This window comes from Stegostoma tigrinum, chromosome 17 (assembly GCF_030684315.1).
Source record: "Stegostoma tigrinum isolate sSteTig4 chromosome 17, sSteTig4.hap1, whole genome shotgun sequence".
Lineage (NCBI taxonomy): Eukaryota > Metazoa > Chordata > Chondrichthyes > Orectolobiformes > Stegostomatidae > Stegostoma > Stegostoma tigrinum.
Window position 1 is genome coordinate 8,381,839 of NC_081370.1, and position 21,389 is coordinate 8,403,227.

General features: G+C 42.6%; 1 protein-coding gene across 3 annotated transcripts in view; it reads left to right on the plus strand.

Moving 5' to 3' along the window:
* The first annotated feature begins 17,410 nt into the window (after window positions 1-17,410).
* Window positions 17,411-21,389, plus strand: part of LOC125459222 (oxysterol-binding protein-related protein 8-like) — a 138,848-nt gene continuing 134,869 nt past the window's right edge. For 2 of the 3 annotated variants that reach the window (XM_048545326.2, XM_048545328.2), the window contains exon 1: window positions 17,411-17,869. In XM_048545326.2, the coding sequence (XP_048401283.1) occupies window positions 17,849-17,869 (21 nt within the window). In that variant the 5' untranslated portion in view covers window positions 17,411-17,848. The remainder of the gene's footprint in view (window positions 17,870-21,389) is intronic. The other variant, XM_048545327.2, reaches the window with a different exon arrangement.

Genomic DNA, 21,389 nt, shown 5'->3' on the forward strand with positions numbered 1-21,389 from the left:
GAATGGTTTAAGATTGTTTTTTCACTGCAGAGAAAAGAGACAGCTCCTGTCTTTGTGGAGATCTTATTGCTTCTGTCAAAAATATTTAAATCCCCAAAGCTGTTCAGATATTTTGGAGACAATCACATAATTGTTGGCAGGTAGGAGGTCTTTGTTATTGATAATTTATCACTTGCTTGCAGAGCAATTAGCAACTTGTTGCCACTTCTTGACTCCAGCTTATCTGCAAAACTAGTACTGCTCAAATAAGCATCCATATTCACAATACTTACAATGAGTGACAGGTACCTTGTTTTTAAAAAGTACAGCAATCTTTCAACTTGCCCTGTTATTTTCCCAGATAACGAGGTGTAGAACTGGATAAACACAGCAGGCTAAACAGCATCAAAGGAGGAGGAAGGCTGACGTTTAGGGCCTAGGCCTTTCTGATAACACCTTGTTATCTCAGATTCTCCAGCATCTGCAATTCCTACTATCTCTGTTATTTTCCCACTTCAGTCCTCAAATATAGCAAAATTAAAATGCCATTCACACCTAATTTAATTATTAATCAAAGCAATCTCCTGAGACTATTTACTGGAATGGAATTTGTAACGGGAGAATACTTCAATGTAAATACCAGTTCCCGTCAGGTCTATTGATCTCAGTCTAAAACATATGCAAAAATAGAACATCCACTGCTCTTGGTGGTAATAAATTTCAAATTTTCAGAAGCAGATTCAGAACAAGGAAATTTCTCCTCATCTCAGTCCTGACTCATTATTCTGAGGCTCTGCCCCCTGGCTCTACGCTTCCCAACAAAGGCAAAGTTCTCTCAAAATCTAGCCTGTGAAAGCCATTAAGAATTTCGGGTGATATGAATTCATCAACTCAGCATCTTTGAAGAATGCCTTGTAGGTAAGAGCCCTCATACTGCCGATCTCTGGGAAACAGTATTTTTAGTGCTGTTAAGCAAATGAATTTCCCTCCAAAAAGTATTAATTAGATCGTCTCTAATTCCTGTAAACTCCTCGGAATATTGGCTACTCTCTCGTCATCGGGCAATACCCTCAAACCCAGGAATCAGTCCAGTGAACCACTACTTCCCAGGCAACTGTATCCTTCCATTGTTCAAAAGATGAAATTTGAAGGAATGTACAATCTAGCTTTAAACATCGAGCCAATAGGGAAGATCTTCCATTAAAAATGTGGGCCTTTGTATGGAGATTATATTCAAACTGTCTCCTTTATTTCAAGGTAACATGGAGAGGAGCATGTGACTTCCTATCAATTCTCCTCAAGTATTTTTATCACAGGAACAAGGCCCCCAGTTAAAACCTATTGGGTCAGGTGCAAGCCTTAAGATATACACCCAAAAGAAGGGGCAGATGGCACACCCTGAAATTGAACATATCAGGTTTACAATTTACATAGTACAGTCAGTTCAGCTATAATGTGATTTCTGGCAATGTGAATTGGCTATAATGTTACTGATGAATAAGGGAATGCTATTTCTAAAATATGAAATTGTGTTGGCTATAACGTAATACCATCAAAACACTGGATGTCTTTTTTAAAGCTAAACCCAAGAAACTGTCAATGAACCACAGCCATCCACTTCTGGATTAATTATTTTTCACCTTCACCACACAACCACAACTGAACCTGAAGATGTTGACAATAATGATGACGCTCAGCCCCTGCATTAACAACAGAGTAACCTCAAAATCTCCTCCCCCATCAAGTCATCTTGATATTTTTTTTCCAAGGTAAGGTGTTAAATTTACGTTATTAGATATAAAATAAACATTTATTCAAATTGTGCTTTCCTTTGTGTTAGGCTTTTGAATGATTTTTGAGTGATTCTGAGCGATTTTTTGGTGGTCTGCCCCAACTTCGCTTTTTCCATAGGCCCTGTTATTTCTACAGCACTATTTTCTATAAATGCAATGCTGCACAGGAACACAACTATTGCGTTATAGTAGAACCGACTGTAGCTAGTGTAATTGTTTTCAGACTTCATACTTGATGTGCCTGACTACCTGTTAATTATGTGAATCCCTGAGCGCAGCTCAGTTGGATTACTTTGAGCCGTGATTTGTATAATTGGAAGTCATCTGCAACATGATGAAGCATGTGCAATGTGTTGTTGCGAAATTGAAGGGCTGTTGTGACTCTGTTATGACTCCTTCCCTGCTGCACCGCCCCATTAGTCAGTGTGATAACAGTGGTGGAAAGTGCATTGAAAGTCACCCCATCACTTTTGCGTGACATCACCGTGACATGTAATAGCACATAATTTGCTCTTCCTTCAGCATCCGGTATTTTTGTCGTGCCTGACATCTTGCATGTGCTTTCCAAACATTTTCTTGATGACAATTTCACTTCTTGATTGAATTACACTTAGCTGCCTGTTCTTGACCCAAATGTGCAGGTTGGACACAAATTGTCATTGATGTGTTGTCTGAACCTGTGTGATGGATATGCAACTGTCGTGTTCAATAATTATCTGTGGTGGCTTGCACGTTACGTTTTGTTCTGTTTCCAGCATTCTGTCATTTAGGAACTGGTTTTCCCGATGCGTAAGGTAAAAGGGGCAAACAAAAGCCTACAGATTAGAAGGTATCAAATTAATCTCCGTGTTAGTGGAACACTGTCAGGGCTTTGGTCAGCTTACTACATTTGATCCCAGCATTTCCAATTTAGCCTCGTAAATTTCACTCAGAATTTTAGTCCTACGGAATTTTCAGTGTCTCCCACTGAAAAATACAGACAAGCAGAATTAAGGGATATGGTGTTCGGGGTTGAAATCAATCGAGAATTTATGATACTGACTAAAGGTGTTTCTTTATAGCCTGGGAAATTTCACTTGACATCTGAGAACAGTTCCCTGTTGTTAGACAAGTTGATTTAACACACACTGGGCTCAACTTATTCTGTGAGGAAGAGTTGGGTCTCTACTCATGCTACCTGCATGTTGTTCACTCTTAATGTCAAGAAGACCCCAACAATTCACACACTGGGGAAGAGGAAAATGAAAGTGACTAATTGAAAGGCAAAAATTAAAGGCCGTAAGTGAGCCATTTTATTGATTGACAGCTCTCCATTCTTTTAGCTGAGATTCTGCATGGCTACATACAGGGAAGAAGAGTAGACAAGGCTATTCAGCTCTATGTGCCCACTCCACTATTCAATAAAATCACAGCTGACATGATTTTAATCTCAACTCTACGTTCATGCATATCCCCAGTAATCTTATATCCCTTCCCTCAGCACTTTAGAATTGACTGATATCTGCCTTAAAAATATTTAAAGATTCCTTAGAGGAAGGGAATTCCAGAGATTCACAATCCTCTGAGAGAAAAACTGGTTTCATATCTCTGTGTTAAATGGGGCAACCCTATGTTTTGTTTTAAACTAATGCTCTTAGTTCTGGAATAACCTGTGAGAAGACACACCCTTATTGGCACTTTTCTTCATCATTCACAAGATGCTGCTGTTGCTGGCTAAGTCAGCATTTATTGATCACCCCGAATTGCCCAGAGGGCAGTTAGCTGTTAACCACATTGCTGTGGGCCTGGAGTCACGTTTAGGCCAGACCAGGTGAGTACGGCAGTTTCCTTTTCTAAAGGTTGACTGGTGGCTTCTTTCTGACCATCAACAAAGGTTTCATGGTTGTCAACAGATTCAAATTCCACCCTCTGCCCATGGCAGGATTTGAACACAGGTCTTCAGAAGATTATCTGGGCCTCTGGATTAATAGTTTAGCAACAACTAGGCCATCGCCCCTCTATCCCGTCAAGTCCCCACATGACCTATACCTGAAAAGAAATAGCACAGATGGTATCTAAACATAAAGGAATGCTGACTCAACAAAAGAAAGAACTTTGTTAAGAAGTGCGATCAAATAATACACAATTAACAGGTCACAAAGGTTTACCAGGTGTCTGATTTCTTTTAGTCTATCATCCAGTGCTAACAATCTGAGTTATTATTAAGTCCTTTGTTATTTCCATTGGATTTACTTACAATATCATGATCAACTATTGTTACTTTCTTCACAGATCATGGGAACAAAGTTGAAACAATTGAATATTGCAAACTTTTCTTGGGAAAGCCCGGGAGAAACTTGGTGGGTTCGTCCTCCCAGAGACAAATGAATCAGATAGAACTCCAGGCTTGTAATGAGCTTTGACTCCGGGCGTAAGTTTCTAAATTTGTTTTGTGTCTGGACTTTAGATACAAGTATTCCATTGATAGAGCGCCCTTAAAATTCCTATAGCCCTATTCAATAAGATGTTCTGGTCTCAGATGTACATATACTGAATTTCAGTCCCCCCATGTTTGGGCGTGGAGGGTGAAATTTTGTCAGCGGTGCACTGTTTCCAATAGCAGAACCAGAAGTATGTGCTCTGTTACCTTTTCAGGTTTCCCATACAACTGAAATTAAAGTCGGCACAACATTGTGGGCTGAAGGGCCTGTTCTGTGCTGTACTGTTCTATGTTCTATGTTCTATGTTCTAAAGTTTAAGTTTTGAAATGTTAACTCTGTTTTCTCTCTCCGTAGATGCTGCCAGGCGTGCTGAGTTCCTCTAGGAATTTCTGTTTTTGCTTCAGATTTCCAGCATCCGCAGTTGTTTACTTTATTCAAAGGTTCAGTGGGTGCAGGGGAAACTTCAGTGATTCTGCAGCAAGGACTGCTTTCGAGTGGTGAAACCCAGCAGGTATAGTTGGGCAACCAAACAGTTATTGGTGGACTGTACAAGAGCCTCCTGGTCAAAGGAGACTCTGCATCAGAGCAACAACATCTCTTCCCACCTCTGTTTCTGTGAACACTGGATCATGAGAATATGAGGACGATTGGAATGATATTCAGCCTATCGAGACCATCCTACCATTCAATAAGATCATAGTTGATCTGAATGTGTCACTTTATTCATGTTTACATCATCATTATTATTTGTTGAGACAGGCTTAGTTAGAGAGCTGAATGTGATGGCATTCATTGTGGTTGATGTTTGCAGAGGAGTTGGAACTTTCATATGTTGTGAAATAAGCCATGTTGTGTTTTTGCATTCACTCTTAATTGAATGTTTATGTTGATGTCCAATGTCGTCGTTGCCCAAGATCACCCTCAGGAGGGGCAATTAGGGATGGGCAATAAATGCTGCCTAGCTAGTGGTGCCCACATCTCATGAATGAATAAAGAAATAAAAAGCTTACAACTTTTTTTTATATTTGACAGACTGGCCCCTCTCAGTCATTCTCACTTCTCGTTTTGGTGCCCTGATCCAAACCATAGCACCCTGCACGGCATTGACACATCGTTGCCAGTCCTGAGCCTGCATGGATGTTGCCATTCTCTACTCCCTCTCCCTAGCAGTAGAGAAGCTAACAAGGCCAGTGAACCCTGAGACAACTCCACAAAGCTGACTGACGCATCATTAAACAAATACAAATCGGGTAAAACAAGATTCCTTTGTGCTGTTGACCTTAACTTGAAGGTGCGATTTACTGAACAATGTTTTGTATGTGCAAATTGATTCCAAGCACAAATCTGCTACGGAATGGCAGCGGGAATGCAGGAGTGCATTCCATTGGCCCTCCAACATCAGAGGCCTCCAAGCTGTATCCTTAGCTATATGGCAAACCAATCACTGCCATTGATTGGTGTGGCCTTTTTAAATGTCCCATGGACTTCTGTGGACCAGGAACTGAGTCCCTGACCCAGAACTAAAAACCCTAGTTCCTCAGAGCCCCAGGCTTCAACTTTCCTTGAGCTTACCCACATAGCAATAGATCGTACTGACCCAGATATCAGCTTCCACATGTACACTAATGACTCCTCCCCTGTATGTCGTCAAATATCTCTCTTGAATTATCCACTACATTCATATATTAAGACCGTTTTCTGACATCTTTGAGTGTGAGACTGTAAACATTGTGACCAGCAATGTCATCTTTTTTGTTTCAGATCACAAACTGTGCTCACTCTCACTGAGTTTGTTAACTTGCTAAAATTGGCTAATTTCTGTTATTCAAACATTTTAGGAGTATAACTTTTACCTTGAAGATTGAGGACTTTAGGAGTAAGAAGATTAAATCATTTGGTTTCAAAGACTGGTGAACAGATCTAAAATAATTTTAACTCAAAGGATAGCCTGTGTTTATTTAGCAAGTGGGAGAGCATGAGTGGGTGAGCCTTCAAATAGGATTTCAATCCACAACTTTATGACTCAGAGACCGTGGCTAAAAAAAAACTTGAGAGACGGCCAATAAATAAGATGATCCATTCAGGTTTAGCAATACTTCGCAGAACTGCAATCATGTGTTTTAGCACTCATTTGAAGAGGAAACCACAAACATGAGAACAGTTTGGAGCCTAAAAGTTGTCTTTCAAATGCTTTTATGTAAATCTGTAAGAGACAGGACAATACTTTTGTGACCATCTGGTGCTACAGAATTTTAGAAATAATAATTTCCCAGCTCTCCTGTTCTCCTCTTCTTTCTGGATATCTTTCCACATTCCAGCCAACTATACCTCAACTTACTTCCTTTCTAAGCTTTTCCAATGACCTAACCCTGAACTTGTATCTTTCTCCAGTTTCCCTCCCACTTCCTCAAACTCCCTGTCCCAGAAACCCATCTCCTTCTCTTGACCCTTGCTGACTATGTTTCTGACTAATCACTGAAACATTAGCTCTGTTTTGTCTTCCCACAGACACTGTCTTACCTGCTCTGCAATTTGCTTTGAATTAGAAACCTATGCTACGCAAGAAATTCTGGAAAATCCAGAAGGAGATCAGCACGGAGGTTAGAGACAATGGGAACTGCAGATGCTGGAGAATCCAAGATAACAAAGTGTGGAGCTAGATGAACACAGCAGACCAAGCAGCATCTTAGGAGCACAAAAGCTGACGTTTCAGGCCTAGACCCTTCATCAGAAAAGGGGGAGGCCAGGAGGGTTCTGAAATAAAAAGAGAGAGAGGGAGAGGCAGAACGAAGATGGATAGAGGAGAAGATTGGTGGAGAGGAGACAGACAAGTTAAAGAGGCGAGCATGGAATAATGAATGGCCCCTTTCTGAATTTCTTGACAAAGGCACAATGTCTATGACTGTCTGCATAAAGGGTCTAGCTGGTGCATTAGCCTTGGGAAATGCAGTGTTACAGGGATAGTGTATTGCGATGGGTCTGAGTGGGGTGCTGCTCAGAATGTCAATGTGAACTTGGGCCAAATAGCCTGTTTCCCAACTGTGGAGATTCTGTGATTATTTTTCATTTAAGTGCCAGTCTTGAAGGGATGAATCTAAGATGAAATTAATTCATCGACATCTCTGTCTGGAACGCTCCAAGATTGCCATGTTGCCCTGGGCATAGATTGTAGGGAATTTGTTTTCTGGCTTTGTGTTTAGTTGTGTCTTTTTCTGACAAAAATGAAAGCATACTGTCAGAGCCTGTCAGATCAGCTTGAGAAGCAGTCAGAGAGAATTTGTTACCAATTGCACACCCATGGCAAAGGGCTATAAACAGCCAACACTATCTTCTGCATTTGAAGTCACTAAGCTAGGAGGTGGTGAGGCCCATATCTGAGCTGGGTTATTCACGATCATACAGTGCTTAGTGGAAATTGGAGAGTCATCTAGCTAGACGCCAGTCAAAGAGGCCCACAAAATCTCATATTTTGTTGTTTAGCGGGAACCCCGAAAGATCAAATTGAATTCCTGAGAGTTGTGGGATACCTTACTTTGGTCCCCAAAGAAATTAAGGTTCATTTAAGATCCAGTAGAGGATAGAGAAGCTAGAGAATGAAAATAAAAGTAGAATGGGAGATGACTTGTTGAAATTTTAAGACTTAAAGTGTAACTATCTATAAAATACGTATGTTGAACATGGTGGTTCAGTGGTTAGCACTGCTGCCTCAGAGCACTAGGGACCCAGGTTTGATTCCACCCTCAGGTGACTGTGGAGTTTTCACATTCTCCCTGTGTCTGTGTGGGATTCCTCCAGGTGCTCCGGTTTCCTCCCACAGTCCAAAGATGTGCAGGCTAGATGGATTGGCCATGCTAAATTGCCTGTAGTGTTCAGGGATATGTAGATTAGTTGGGTCTGAGTGGGATGCTCTGAGGGTCGGTGTGGATTTGTTGGGCTGAAGGGCCTGTTTCCACACTTGTAAGGATTCTATGATGATGATTATTTCACTCTACCCTTGCACATTAAAAGTTTTTGTTTAAAATATGGAAACTAATTACATCATTCTTCCATTAACCACTGAGATTTCAAATTTCTTTTTAAAACTCGCTGGTCTTTCTCAAGATCATAACCACACCTGTGCTCGTCTTCCTAATCATTGTTTCAGGTGAAACAATATTAGTTGCAATCTCAGCTTCCTGTTCCACCTAAAATTTAGTTTTGACTCCACTTTCTGTTCATCACAAAGACTATCTATCACCATCTCTAAAACATAGTCAACAACCAAACATTCTTATAACTTAGTCCAATGCTTTCCTTGCAGGCCAGCTTCCATAGACTTCAGCTTATCTAAATCACTAGTGTTGGTATCTGTTGTAGCTTCAGACCAAATGCTTATCACTGTGATCCTCACTAGACTTCATGACTCCTGGAACTCCCATGAATGAAATGAAATTTCTTATACCGTTGTTTTTAAATTCCTTCAAGGCCTTGGCACTTCTCCACTGTTGTAATATCCTCCAGAACAGCAAAGACACTGGCCTCATATAATCCTCCCTTGACCTTACCATTGACAGCTGTGCTTTTGGCTTCCAATGCCTCACCACTGTAACTGCACCTTTAAACCCCTAGAGCTCTCCAACTCCCTCGCCGTCTTCAAGACTCTCTTAACAATATACCTCATCCCTCTTCCTTTGAAATAACACTGGACTACTTCTAATTTTGTAAAATGCACTGAGATGTTTTCTAAATTAATGATATGCTATAAACAGATTTTTTTGTGAGAAATTGATATTAGAGCACAACTATAGCAGCTGGCAACTACAAAAAATTCCAGTAATATTTCAACACATTTTCTAAGTGTATGAATAATTGAATTGACTTGCATACTATGCAAGTGCTTAAGGGTGCCGTGAAATGCTGATAACTCTGAGCCAGGAGTCATCATCAGTTGGTTTTATCATTTAGTCAAATAAAATTGATAGCTGATTGGAATGGAGGTTTCATTGCTGTTCAGAGTGATGCCTTTTAAGTCCATAAAATTTAGCAGATTTGACAACAAAAAAGGAGAGAATGGAGACAGAATTTTCCCTGCCCTGAACTATGTGGGCAATGGCAAGTCGGAGAAATGAAATACTCAATGTTGAGAAAGAAAATATTTGATTTTTCCACCCAATGTTTAAATGGTGAGCAGCAAGTGGCCTACTTGCATGCTCTAACATCTCTTTATTACCATATCTCACCTCAATTAGTAGTTTGCTACTTTCCCAGGCAATGGGTGACACAGTGGCTCAGTGGTTAGCACTGCTGTCTTGTACTGCCAGGAACCTGGGTTTGATTCCAGCCTCAGGCAATTGTCTGTGTGCAGTTTTGTTTTCCCCAGTCTGCATTGGTTTCCTTCAGGTCCTTTGACAGTCCAAAGATGTGTAGATTTGGGTGGATTGGCCATGCTAAAAGTTGCCCCCTGGTGTTGTGGCAGGACATAGTAAAACCCTGTGCATAGTCATGGGGATAAATGCATGGGTCTGAGTGGGATGCTCTTCAGAGGGTTGGCTCAGATTCAATGGGCTGCATGACCTCTCTTGGCACTGCAGGGATTCTATGAAGAGCATGTAGATGTCAACACACCTCCTGACATGAAAGCAGGGACCTGGCAGATGCAGCCACTGACATTTTCTTTAGGCCTCCATCTTATTTAAAATTTCCTGTGAGCTTGAGGAGATAAGGCCTCAAATGAAACTCTGAAATTGATACGCAGAATTTTGTTTTAGTAAGTTTCAGCCCTGGACAAACTGGAAAGGGATCATCTGAGGCACAGGGAAAACAGTAAAGCTGAGCTGACGCTGCAAGTTAATGTTGTGTAGTTTTTGTGGCTTCAGAACCTGGTAGTGTAGAGAATAGGAGCAAGTGCTGATTATTTACCCTTCTGAGGTTGCTCCACCAATTAATAAGATCATAGCCAATCTACCTCAACTCCACTCTCCAGGCTTTCACACACCTTTCCCACATCCCTTGAATACTTTGGTATCCAAAATTTATCAATCTCTGTCTGGAACATACTCATCTGCTGAACATTCACGGCCCCCTAACATGAAAGTTCCAAAGATTCACAATCTTTTGAGAGAAGAGATTTTTGTCTCATCTCAGTTCAAAATGGCTCATGCAGCATTCTGAGTAAATGACCAAGACACTGACCAAGATGATCCGTCAGCATCTACACTGTCAATCCCTGTTACCCTCCAGTATTTCTATCCTCTTCAAGATGTTAAAAACGACTATATCTCAAAAAAAAGACATGCAGGTTTGGGAAGTTTTGGGGCCAGGTGGCTCCATTAGGAAAGTGTAGACATTTCACTTTTCCCTATGGTGAGTTCAAATTCAGAGACACTGTGAGTTTGTGTGAGTTGAGGCCTTATTCCATCATGCTGGATTCTTATTATGATACACTTGCAAGCTGAGAATGATCACATTATTAAACTTTTTGTAAGGACACTTGGCTCACCCAAGAGTAAGGCTCATTCATGACCATTACAAATCACCAGAATTCCATTGCTTTCTCGAAAAATAGGCGTACCTGTAATCCTTCCTTGTGGAAAACCTCTGTCACCTGGAGTATTATGGGATGTGAGTCTATGTCTCACACACACAGCAGCGAGACCGCACAGTGCAAATACTTCATACAAGACCCTAGCAGCAACATCCATAGTGATGGGATATAAACTCTTCACCTTTATCCATCATGAAAAGTTGTCAAATAAGGTAAAAATCAAAAGAACTGTGAATGCTGTAAATCAGGTACCTACATCCACAGTTCTTTCGGTTTTTATTTAGTATTTAACTCACTGCCACATCTCTTCCATGCATGCCCACCTTGAAGAAGTTTTGCTCCTCTCTCTGACAAAAAAAAGACAGTCCTGAGGAAGGGTCACCGGACCCGAAACATTAACTCTGTTTTCTCCTCCACAGATGCTGCCAGACCTGCTGAGCTTTTCCAACAACTTTGTTTTTGTGTCAAATAAGGTAAGACTTCCTGTCAAAAATGGATATAATCTGATGGGGAAAATGGTGGCTTTCAGCAGCAGTTTCACAGTTGGCCATGAGAACTTCGATTTCCTTAAAATTCTGGGCCACCACACCAACGGCCAAGTTCAGGCCCTGCATTTGTTGATCCCCGGGTGGTGTCAATGGTAACTTCGTGAAGTGAAGCTGGAATGACATGCCTTTCATCATACAGTAAGGTCTTCCATGATCATGAAATACTGTCGGTGCTCAAAGTAGGTCTTCAAGGCCAACCTACAGGGCCTTTGGTCTGCCCAACCTTTGACACAATATTGCCAAATGGTGACCTATTCTTGCACTTTCTTCTGCTCTTGTTGTATTTGTTTCAGCCTGTTGTGTGTTGCTGACCACTGGACAGGAGGAATGGCTAATGTCCACAAATAAATTCAATGATATGTCTTGTAAGGCTCTCTACTCTCACTCTGGAGATGTTATCTGCCGTTTTCCCTGCAAATATACTATTTTATAGGTAAATCTCAAAAGGCAGAGTCAGATTCTCGGTACCTATTGAGGCAGCCTTGATAACTGTCTTATCTGGTGGGCTGACCAGTGGTTATGGGGTTTGTCTCAAGAGTGCAGTCAGGTCATGGATGTACCCTGAATATCCCTTGCAAAGCCATGTAACTGAGAAGGCCTCCTTCTCTATGATGGCATGTCATATCTCTGTGTCTGACAGTCCCCATGCTGCATAGAACACCAGCTTCCAACAACCATCTGAGTGCTGTTCCAAAGCCTCTAGCTGAATCAGTAGGTATAACGTTGGAAAGAATACATCATCATAGGCTAGGACATCCATGGATTTCAGCATACCCTTAATCCTTTGACAAATATCCTTTTGATGCTAATTCCAACATGTGTCTTGGGAGTTATCTCAGGTGTTCTGGTGTTGCAAAATGTTGCAAAAGATTTCATCAGTGTGTTTACCATCTCCAAAAATTTTTGCGGGTCATGGAGTGATTTTGGTGTGAGGAATTTCCTTAAAAGCTTTTGTTTTTTGACCTATCATTAATCCATCATTGTTGACAACGCATCCCAAGAAGTGAACCAAACTCTCGGAGAACTTGCACAAGAGACATTCGGCCTGTAGATCTTGTGCCTTCTGATCCTGCTCTTCAACTACTTTGCCATTATATCAAAACTGTCTGGAATATTCAACATGATCTGTTGTAAATTCTCAATCAATTCCAAAATGGCGGGCTGTAGAAGCAAAACTTTCCAAACTGAGTTAAAAAACGCACTAAGCAATCTTGATTGTTTGTTTAATGGAACCTGCCTGAAACCTAATAAGGATTCTTTCAGCTATAGAAGCATCCTTGTTCAGAACCCACTGTTTGCATTGCATTTCCTGAAAATGTAATGGAAAATTTAGTTCAACTCTCAACAACCATAGAAGCAAGGTGGATTTCTCTTATCATCACCTGGTAGAGCAGTGTGGGTTTATCACAAATTCAGATTGACCAATTGGGCTTGTTTTTTAATAACCAGGTCTGAACATTTATCAGCTGGTTTCATTGCTAGTGAGATGTTGCTTATTCTGGTCACCTTGTCAAATTGTTTTACAGCTTGTTGAGTCAAGACTGCAGAACCTTCCCAAGTGCATACAGGTATGAAGATTTAGTGGGATACTATATTCGGTATTGAGTTTGCCCAATCCATTAAATAATTTGGGGTACTCCTTTCAAAGGGGAATTTTATGTTTTGCTTCTTAAGGTCTTCAATCTTTTGACGAAGGTTGAGGGCAAGACTCAAATTCCTCATCATGTGAGAATTCTTTATTGTGAAGTATGTACAGGTTCTATATAATCTGACACCCAAGGTTTTAGAGAATTGCTGCAGCATACCTTTAGTCTTAAATTCTACACATTCTGAAGCATGAAGTCACAATGCTATCAGCTATATACAATGTGTATTCAGCCATAGTCACCTGATAATATATTAACACTAGCTCAAAATTAGTGAGATATCCATTAACAGAAATACCTAAAGCCCAGGTTTGAGTAATCGATTTCCCCTAGGAATAACTTTGGCTTTTCTTCTATTACAGCTTGTTCCATCTCATTAGCTTCTTTGTGTGAGTAGCTATGTAATTTCTTGCTGCTTTGTGACTGTGCCCCATTTTGCATATTGTCCGAAACTGACTTATTTAACAGATTAAACATTATTTTTTAATAGCTAAACACTGTTTGTGCCTATGAATTTTCCTTTATCCACAGCACTGACAGATGTTTGGTGTCTGTACTGCATGTTGAATTGATTTCTCAGGTATGCCTGTAGGGGTTTGGTATTTTAAGAAACAAATGGATTCTGTGTTCTCCAGTGATAAAGTTGCTCTTCTTTTAAGAGTGATCTGAGATGACTCTGGATTTCTGCTTCACTAATCATCTAGGCTTTTCCTACAGCAAAATCTAGTTTTGACAAAGACGCGTTAGAAAATGTAACAACAATATCAGTCCCTTTATAAATTCTGACTTCACATCCCTGTTGTCACATTTTTCTATATGTAGAGATCATTAATGAAAATTTCTATGCTGTGCCAGATGCTGAACTCTCCTTTTAAATCTTGCTCTTCCAAAAATGTTACTTGCTCTGAGGTTAAAGTAATAGCTACTTTTTCAGAAGTATCTATTGAGTCCTTTATAGCTTGATAAGCCATAATGTCATCAGCTAAACCCCAAACTGCATATAGAAGTGTATGAACTTGTTCATCTTCTGATTTGGTACCTAATTTGGAAGCAGTTCTGTATCTTAAGAATTACTTTCTCCAAGATGTCCACTTACATGATCTGTTTGTCCTGTCTCAGAAATTAAATCTTGCTAGCAATATTATTTATACTTCATGACTTCCTGTTGCATTTAGTTAGTTTCTATGCTTAAAAAGCTTAAAAAGCAATGCTGCTGCTGCTGCTGTGTGCTGCTGTAGGTTTTCCCAGTTTCTGCAGTCAAAATGGACAATTGACCTACCTACTGTGAGTAAAATGAAGGATTCCCAATTCTTGCAAATAAAATGGAGTGTATGTACTTTTTTGCAGCTCCTCTGGATGAGACCAGCCAATTAAAGCCTTAATGGCTTACCCCTTATTCTAAGACTGTGACCCCCTTGTTCTGGACTTCACCAACATTAGGAACATTCTTTCTGCATCTACCCTGTCCAGTCCCATCAGGACTTTGTATGTTTCTGAGATTCCCCCCAGACAACCCGCTCCCCCTTCTTCTAAATTCCAGTCAGTACAAGCCCAATCGACCCAATTCTTCTTTATATGTCAGCCCTGCCATCTCCAGAAACAGTCTGGTGAATCTTCACTGGACTCCCACAATAGCAAACATGTTCTTCTTCAGACTACGAGACCTTTATCTGCACACAATACTCAAGGTGTGGCCAGATCAAGGCCCTGTATAACAGCAGCAGACATCCTTACTCTGATACTCAAATCTTCTCGCTATGAAGGCCAGCATGCCATTAGTTTTCCTCTCTGCCTGCTGAAAGTGCTGCTAGGAAAGTTCAGGAAGGCCATGTGAGAAGTGGGGACATGGAAATGGGTATTCAAAGTGCTTCCACTTCTCATCTGTTGCCCTGTCAGTAGCTCAGTGAGAACAAGAGACATTTCCACTGGAGGTGTTTCTGAAATATGCATACCCGCATGAACAGATGGCAGCTGTTTTTAAACAGAATTATCCTTCTACCATGGCGTGTGGTGTAATGGGAACATTTAACCAGGGGAACCACTTCTCCATATTCCCGCTTCCAGTCCAATTTGGTCTGTGGCAGGAAGGTCCATGGCCAGCCTTCATGCTCCGTTGACAAATGGAGGCACTAAAATGGGTAATTAAGTGGGTGCTTCATTCCCACTGCCTTGGGACAGCTTGCCATGCGGAGAACTCAGGACGCAAGCCCAGTGCCTGATTGTGTGACCCAACCTCGGGAAGTGAGGATCCTAATGAGAGACACCCCTCCCCTTGGTGTTGACCAGCTACCTGCTGCTCTCCCCTCTACACTCCCGCCTTGCTTTGTAACCTTTCTCTCAGCATTGCATGGTACTGCCTGTTGCATACGGGCTATAGAACCCTGGGGCAACACTTGTGATGTTGGCACGGAGCTTCACTGCGCATAAATGGCATTGCATGGGGAGAGTTAAGAGAGGAAGGAAGAAACACATGGAGAGTTAAGGAAAAGGCAGAAGTCATGCACGTCAGTGTCAGAAACATGTAAAGAAAGATTTGTGGAGTCAATCGACTAGCATTAGGCAATGAGGTTTATGGATAATCTTTCTGTAATGTAACAGTGCTATTACAGCCTGGTAATAACTCTGAATACCATGTATTATAGCATTGTGATGTTTAATAAGTAATGGGCAGGGTTGAAAAGAAGCCCAAACCTAAAGAAAGTTATTGACTTCATTCCCTCATAGACTAGTCTGCCTTGAACCCAAATTCATGGAAATGGGCATAACGCTAAACAGAAAGAAGACTTTATACCATCATTCATTTGTAGCCTCGGATCCAGTGGAGCACTAAAATGGTCAAGCCTTCTGAAAAACAGCAGTGCAGGGCTTTCGCTGGCTCACATGGCAACCAAGGCCCAGTTTTCTCCAATAAATACCACTAATACCAATAAATACCACGCCTTGTGTCTGAAAGAATGACAGGCTGTTGCTCACTGATAACGGGGCCAAAATCATAACAATCTTCTCCACAATAAAGTGAAACTGAATCCACTGCAAATAGAATAATGAATTTCTTGTATGAAAACAGAATCCTGACAAAAGTATTAAAGGCTGGTACACGGCAAATAAAAATGAAAGAGGGACAGTGTTCTTGGTCTGATGTCATCGAACTTAACATTAAGTTCGCAAGGCTGCAAAATGCGTGATTGTATCACAGAACTGTTACAACACAGAAGGCTATATGTCCCATTGGGAGTGTGGAGCGGACAAGGGAGTCACGGAGAGAGTGGTCTCTCTGGAAAGCAGACAAGGGTGGGAATGGAAAAATGTCTTGGGTGGTGGGGTCGAATTGTAGATGGCGGAAGTGTCGGAGGATGATGTGTTGTATCCGGAGGTTGGTGGGGTGGTGTGTGAGGACGAGGGGGATCCTCTTTGGGCAGTTGTGGCGGAGACAGGGTGTGACTCCCTTGTTTGCTCCACACTGCCCTCCAATCCCACCACACCGGCACCTTCTCCTGCAACTGCAGGAAGTGCTACACTTGCCCCCACACCTCCACCCTCACCCCCAACCCAGGCCCCAAGATGACTTTCCATATTAAGCAGAGGTTCACCTGCACATCTGCCAATGTGGTATACTGTATCCATAATACCTGGTGTGGCTTCCTCTACATTGGGGAAACCAAGCGGAGGCTTGGGGACCGCTTTGCAGAACACCTCCGCTCGGTTTGCAATAAACAACTGCACCTCCCAGTCGCGAACCATTTCCACTCCCCCTTTCATTCTTTAGACGACATGTCCATCATGGGCCTCCTGCAGTGCCACAGTGATGCCACCCGAAGGTTGCAGGAACAGCAACTCATATTCCGCTTGGGAACCCTGCAGCCCAATGGTATCAACGTGGACTTCACCAGCTTCAAAATCTCCCCTTCCCCCACCGCATCCCAAAACCAGCCCAGTTCATTCCCTCCCTCCACTGTATCACACTACCAGCCCAGCTCATCCCCTCCCCCCACTGCCTCTCAAAACCAGCCCAGCCTGTCTCTGTTCCCTAACCTGTTCTTCCTCTCACCCATCCCTTCCTCCCACCCCAAGCCGCACCTCCATCTCCTACCTACTAACCTCATCCCACCTCCTTGACCTGTCTGTCTTCCCTGGACTGACCTATCCCCTCCCTACCTCCCCACCTATACTCTCCTCTCCACCTATCTTCTTTTTTCTCCATCTTCGGTCCGCCTCCCCCTCTCTCCCTATTTATTCCAGAACCCTCACCCCGTCCCCCTCTCTGACGAAGGGTCTAGGCCCGAAACGTCAGCTTTTGTGCTCCTGAGATGCTGCTTGGCCTGCTGTGTTCATCCAGCTTCACACTTTATTATCTTGGATTCTCCAGCATCTGCAGTTCCCATTATCTCAGTAAAATAACTGCGCTTGTCAAGCAGCCAGGGATTCTCCATTCCCAATCCCTGATGCTGTAATCCTGGCCACATTTTGCTCCATGCCCTGGTTTGCTCCCAGCTCTGGCAGTCCGCTGGTATTTCCTGTCGCAGGCTCCAAGACAGCTGGACAGTTTGGAGAAGCTAACACTAGGCAGCCAGCGTGTGCCCCAACTCTCTGATCAATGATACTGTTTTCATTCTTTCCTGCCCTTTCCGCTTGTGCACCAGAGACACAAGCAGCAATTGGAGCTGGGCACATACAGAGAGAGACAGAAGGGAGGGGGTGGCAGTGAGATCGAGGGAAAGCTGACTTTGCCGTGTCTGGGAGGAGAGACATTCTCTGAGTGAGCATTCCCGCGCCCCAGCAGCGGTTCCCCGTTCACCCACTCCGCCCCGAACCACCGACCATGGCGTTCGCTCCGTGCCTAGGATGTGTTTCTGCGAACTTTGGGCTGTCGGGGAGAAGTGCAGTTTAAAGCGGAGTTTGCAGCAGCCTGAGGCTTTCTTTCTGCGTTGGTCTCTGTGAGATGCCTTCCATGTTGCAAGAGGTAAGCTCAATCACAAATATATATGCATTGTTTTTTTAAAAAATATGTTCTGTAGACAACCTAATTTAATGAGTCAGTTTGCAACCCTAAGCGTCTTTCACAAACTGAGGGAATGTCCCCGATGATCATTTTTGCTGGTGTTTGTGAAATACTCTGGGAGAGGCTGTTAGGTTCAGAGCAATAAGGGTACGATGGATTTATTTTTTTAAAATCGTGCACACATGCTGTTCATTTAATGAGTTCTAACACAGGGGGAAGGTGAGCTTGAGAAATGATTTGAACAATGCACTCTGAACAAAGGGCATCATTATTGCTCTAGAAAAAGCAACGAAGAGGAGACTCCACATTAGTGTATTGCAGAGAGCGACCACAGACACCGATAAATTCACGACCAGCCTCTTGTTTGCCGACCTTCCCTGTTTATGTAGCGCTGAGCTAGAGTTTGTGCCTACTCACTGTTTAACCCCTCACTGGGCGTACGACATCTCGGTCACAAATGGCTTCACACTCCAGCAGTCACGTTTCAGCAGGATCATTGGCATTTGTACCACAGGGCTATTTCTCAGGACTGGGTAATTAGTTGGTACAGCAGGACATAAATCTTGACGATCCATGGATTTCTGTGTCCACGTGGAGATTAGAGACAGCGATGTTTTTCTTTATTGCACAGTGAAGTTGACCTGTTCTGTTTCTTTTAAATATCCAGAAGTGTTACCACTCACAACTGAATGGCTTTTCCCACCACCTATGGTATTGTTCACCTATAAACCACCACCAGTAAGTCAGTAGTGTTTCCGATTGTTCAATTTACTTGCTGACCCATTAAACCTAATGTATTAACACCAAAGGTGAGGGAGAACTAGGGAGAGAGCTAAACCAACAAGAAGTTGGGAGGGGAAGCTAAAACATTTCACTCCCTTTGGTGACGCCCCCCTTTCTGTTAAAGCATGGAGGGTATCAGTGGCGCCCAGGCACGAACATACTTGCTGCAGCTATAACCCCGCTCCACTGCCTGGATCTGCCAGGCCCAGGAGCAAGTGCACCCGGAGCACTTGGGTTGATCTTTTGCAACTGTGGTAAGAAGTCACAAATGTCATTGCAAAACGAGTACACTCACAATCCAGTAGAATTGCAATGAAGCTATTGTGATTTTGTTCTCATTACTGTTTGCCTTAAAGATCGTGAAAGTAAAAAGCGTCTTGATTGTTCATATTGCACTTGAAATCACAAATAGGTCAGTGTGCATGACGAGGTGTGGTCTTTGGATCGTGCACAATGGCAATAGTGCATGTTACACTCTGATAGATGTTCACAAATGAAATAACAGGCTGCTGATCTGATAGTTCTCATTTTGTCCTGCTGCCTGAAGTGAATGTTGCTCTCATTGTCACTTCAGAATGCTTCAATCATAGTAATCTGGGAAAAGTTACAACACTGAAGGGGATCATTGTGCCCATCCTGGTCACTTTGCATGATCAGTATAACAGAAATACCTCTCCACTGATAGCCTTCCAGCTGTTCACTTTCATTTCCCAAATCTAAATTTATGAAAATTCTCTCAGAACCTCCCCTTGTTGGGGGCCATATTCTGGCTTCACAAAAAAAATGAATGCAATTTAGGAAGTCCGTGGCCTCTGTACTTTTCATATCACTGTATTCGAGTTAATGCTTGAGTAATTGAAATCTTCCCACTCTTGCCGTCTTATTGTTTTTCCTGATTTTCACATTTGTCCTTTGATCATTCTGCAGGCCATCTCTGCAGAAGTTCTTCAGACTAGTACCCTAGGCCTATCCTTCTTCAACTGCTTAAATGCCCATCCTTACAACACAAGGCCAGAAGTGGGGATATTCACAGATGCTTGCACAATTTTCAGTACCATTTGTGACTACTGCATCTCAGATATTGAAGCAGCTATGCAGCAAGACCTGGCAATGGCCAGGATTGAGCTGACAAGTGACTTTCACAACACACGAGTGCCAGCCAATGACAATCTCCAACAAAAGAGAATCTAACCGTCACCCCTTGACATTCAATGACATCGTTATCACGAAGTCTGCACTATCAATATTCTGGGAACTGAAGGTTACCTATGAACCTGGACTGATCTGGGCTAGCCAAATAAACACTGTGGCTACAAGCACAGGTCAGGGGCTAAGGATCCCGCAGTGAGTAGCTGACGCCCTGATTCTCCAGAGCCTGTCCACTACAAGGCACAAGTCAGGAGTTTGTTGGAATACTCCCCACTTGCCTGGATGGGTGCAGCCCCAACAACACTCAAAGCTTGTTACCAACCAGCATGAAGCAGCCCTCTTGATGTGCACCACATCCACAAGTATTGACTCGGTGCACCACAGTCACTTTGTAGCAACAGTGTGTACAATCTACAAGATGCACTGCAGAAATTCTCCAAGGCTCCTCAGACGGTACCTCTCCCCCATGACCAGTCCCATCTAGGAGGGCAAGGACAGCAGATACGTGGGAATACCACCACCTGCAAGTAGTCTTCCTAGCCATTCACCACCCTGATTTGGAAATGCATTCCTTCACTTTCCACGCACAACAATCCTGCAACTCCCTCCCAAGCCACACTGCAGGGCTACCTAAACAAATGGATTGCAGTGCTTCAAGAAGGCAGCTCACCATCCCTTTCTGAAGGGCAACTAGGGGTAGGCAGTAAATGCTGGCTGCAGCCAGTGACTCCCAGATCCTACAGTGAATAACACAAAACAGTGCAAATCAACCCCCCCCATCCATGTCAATATAACAATCTACTGTGGATGGACAGGAGTGCACTGCCTAGCTGCTGACCAATACAGTAGTCATTCATTTTACTTTAGCTCTGAATTTGAAAAAGTGATCACTGCCCATTATGTGTCCCCTGCATGCTACTGTTTATTATCCTTACGTCTTCAATCGCATAGTCATCAGTAAAGCTGTATCTAAGGCAATCTGATTTCAGTTTAATTTTGTACTGGCAGCAGTGAACCAGGAACTTCCCAGAAGTCCTTATCTCCAGTGTGCAGAATGTTTCCCATTTCTCTAACGTGTTACAAAGCTATAGCTAGATTCCTGGGCAATCATAAGCTGAACGCCTGAATCTACTTCCTGCAGAAACCACCTCCCCACCCCAGTTGTGACCTTTCCTTTCTTGAAGATGTGAAATCTTTACGGTGTCAAATTTAATGATTGTTAGTTCTCCTCAAATAACTTTCCAAAAGGCTGTACTTTGAGAGAGCCTGGGCAGTGCATAAATGCTGATTTAGAAACAAGCTACATGTATCTGACCAACAACTTCAGAGAATCAGACAGTCTGAAAATGTGTGGGAACACGAGCTCCATCTCGCTGATGAGCCTGTGACTTGTGAAAACAAGCTGCTGGGGTTTTATGATTTAACTTTTTTTGGTTTATTCAATCTTCTCTATTTATTTAGGAGTTAAAGGAACGTGTGTGAAAGCCTAAGGGAGAAATACAAATGTAGACACAGCTTGAAGCCCACATCTCTGACCCTGCCATTGCAC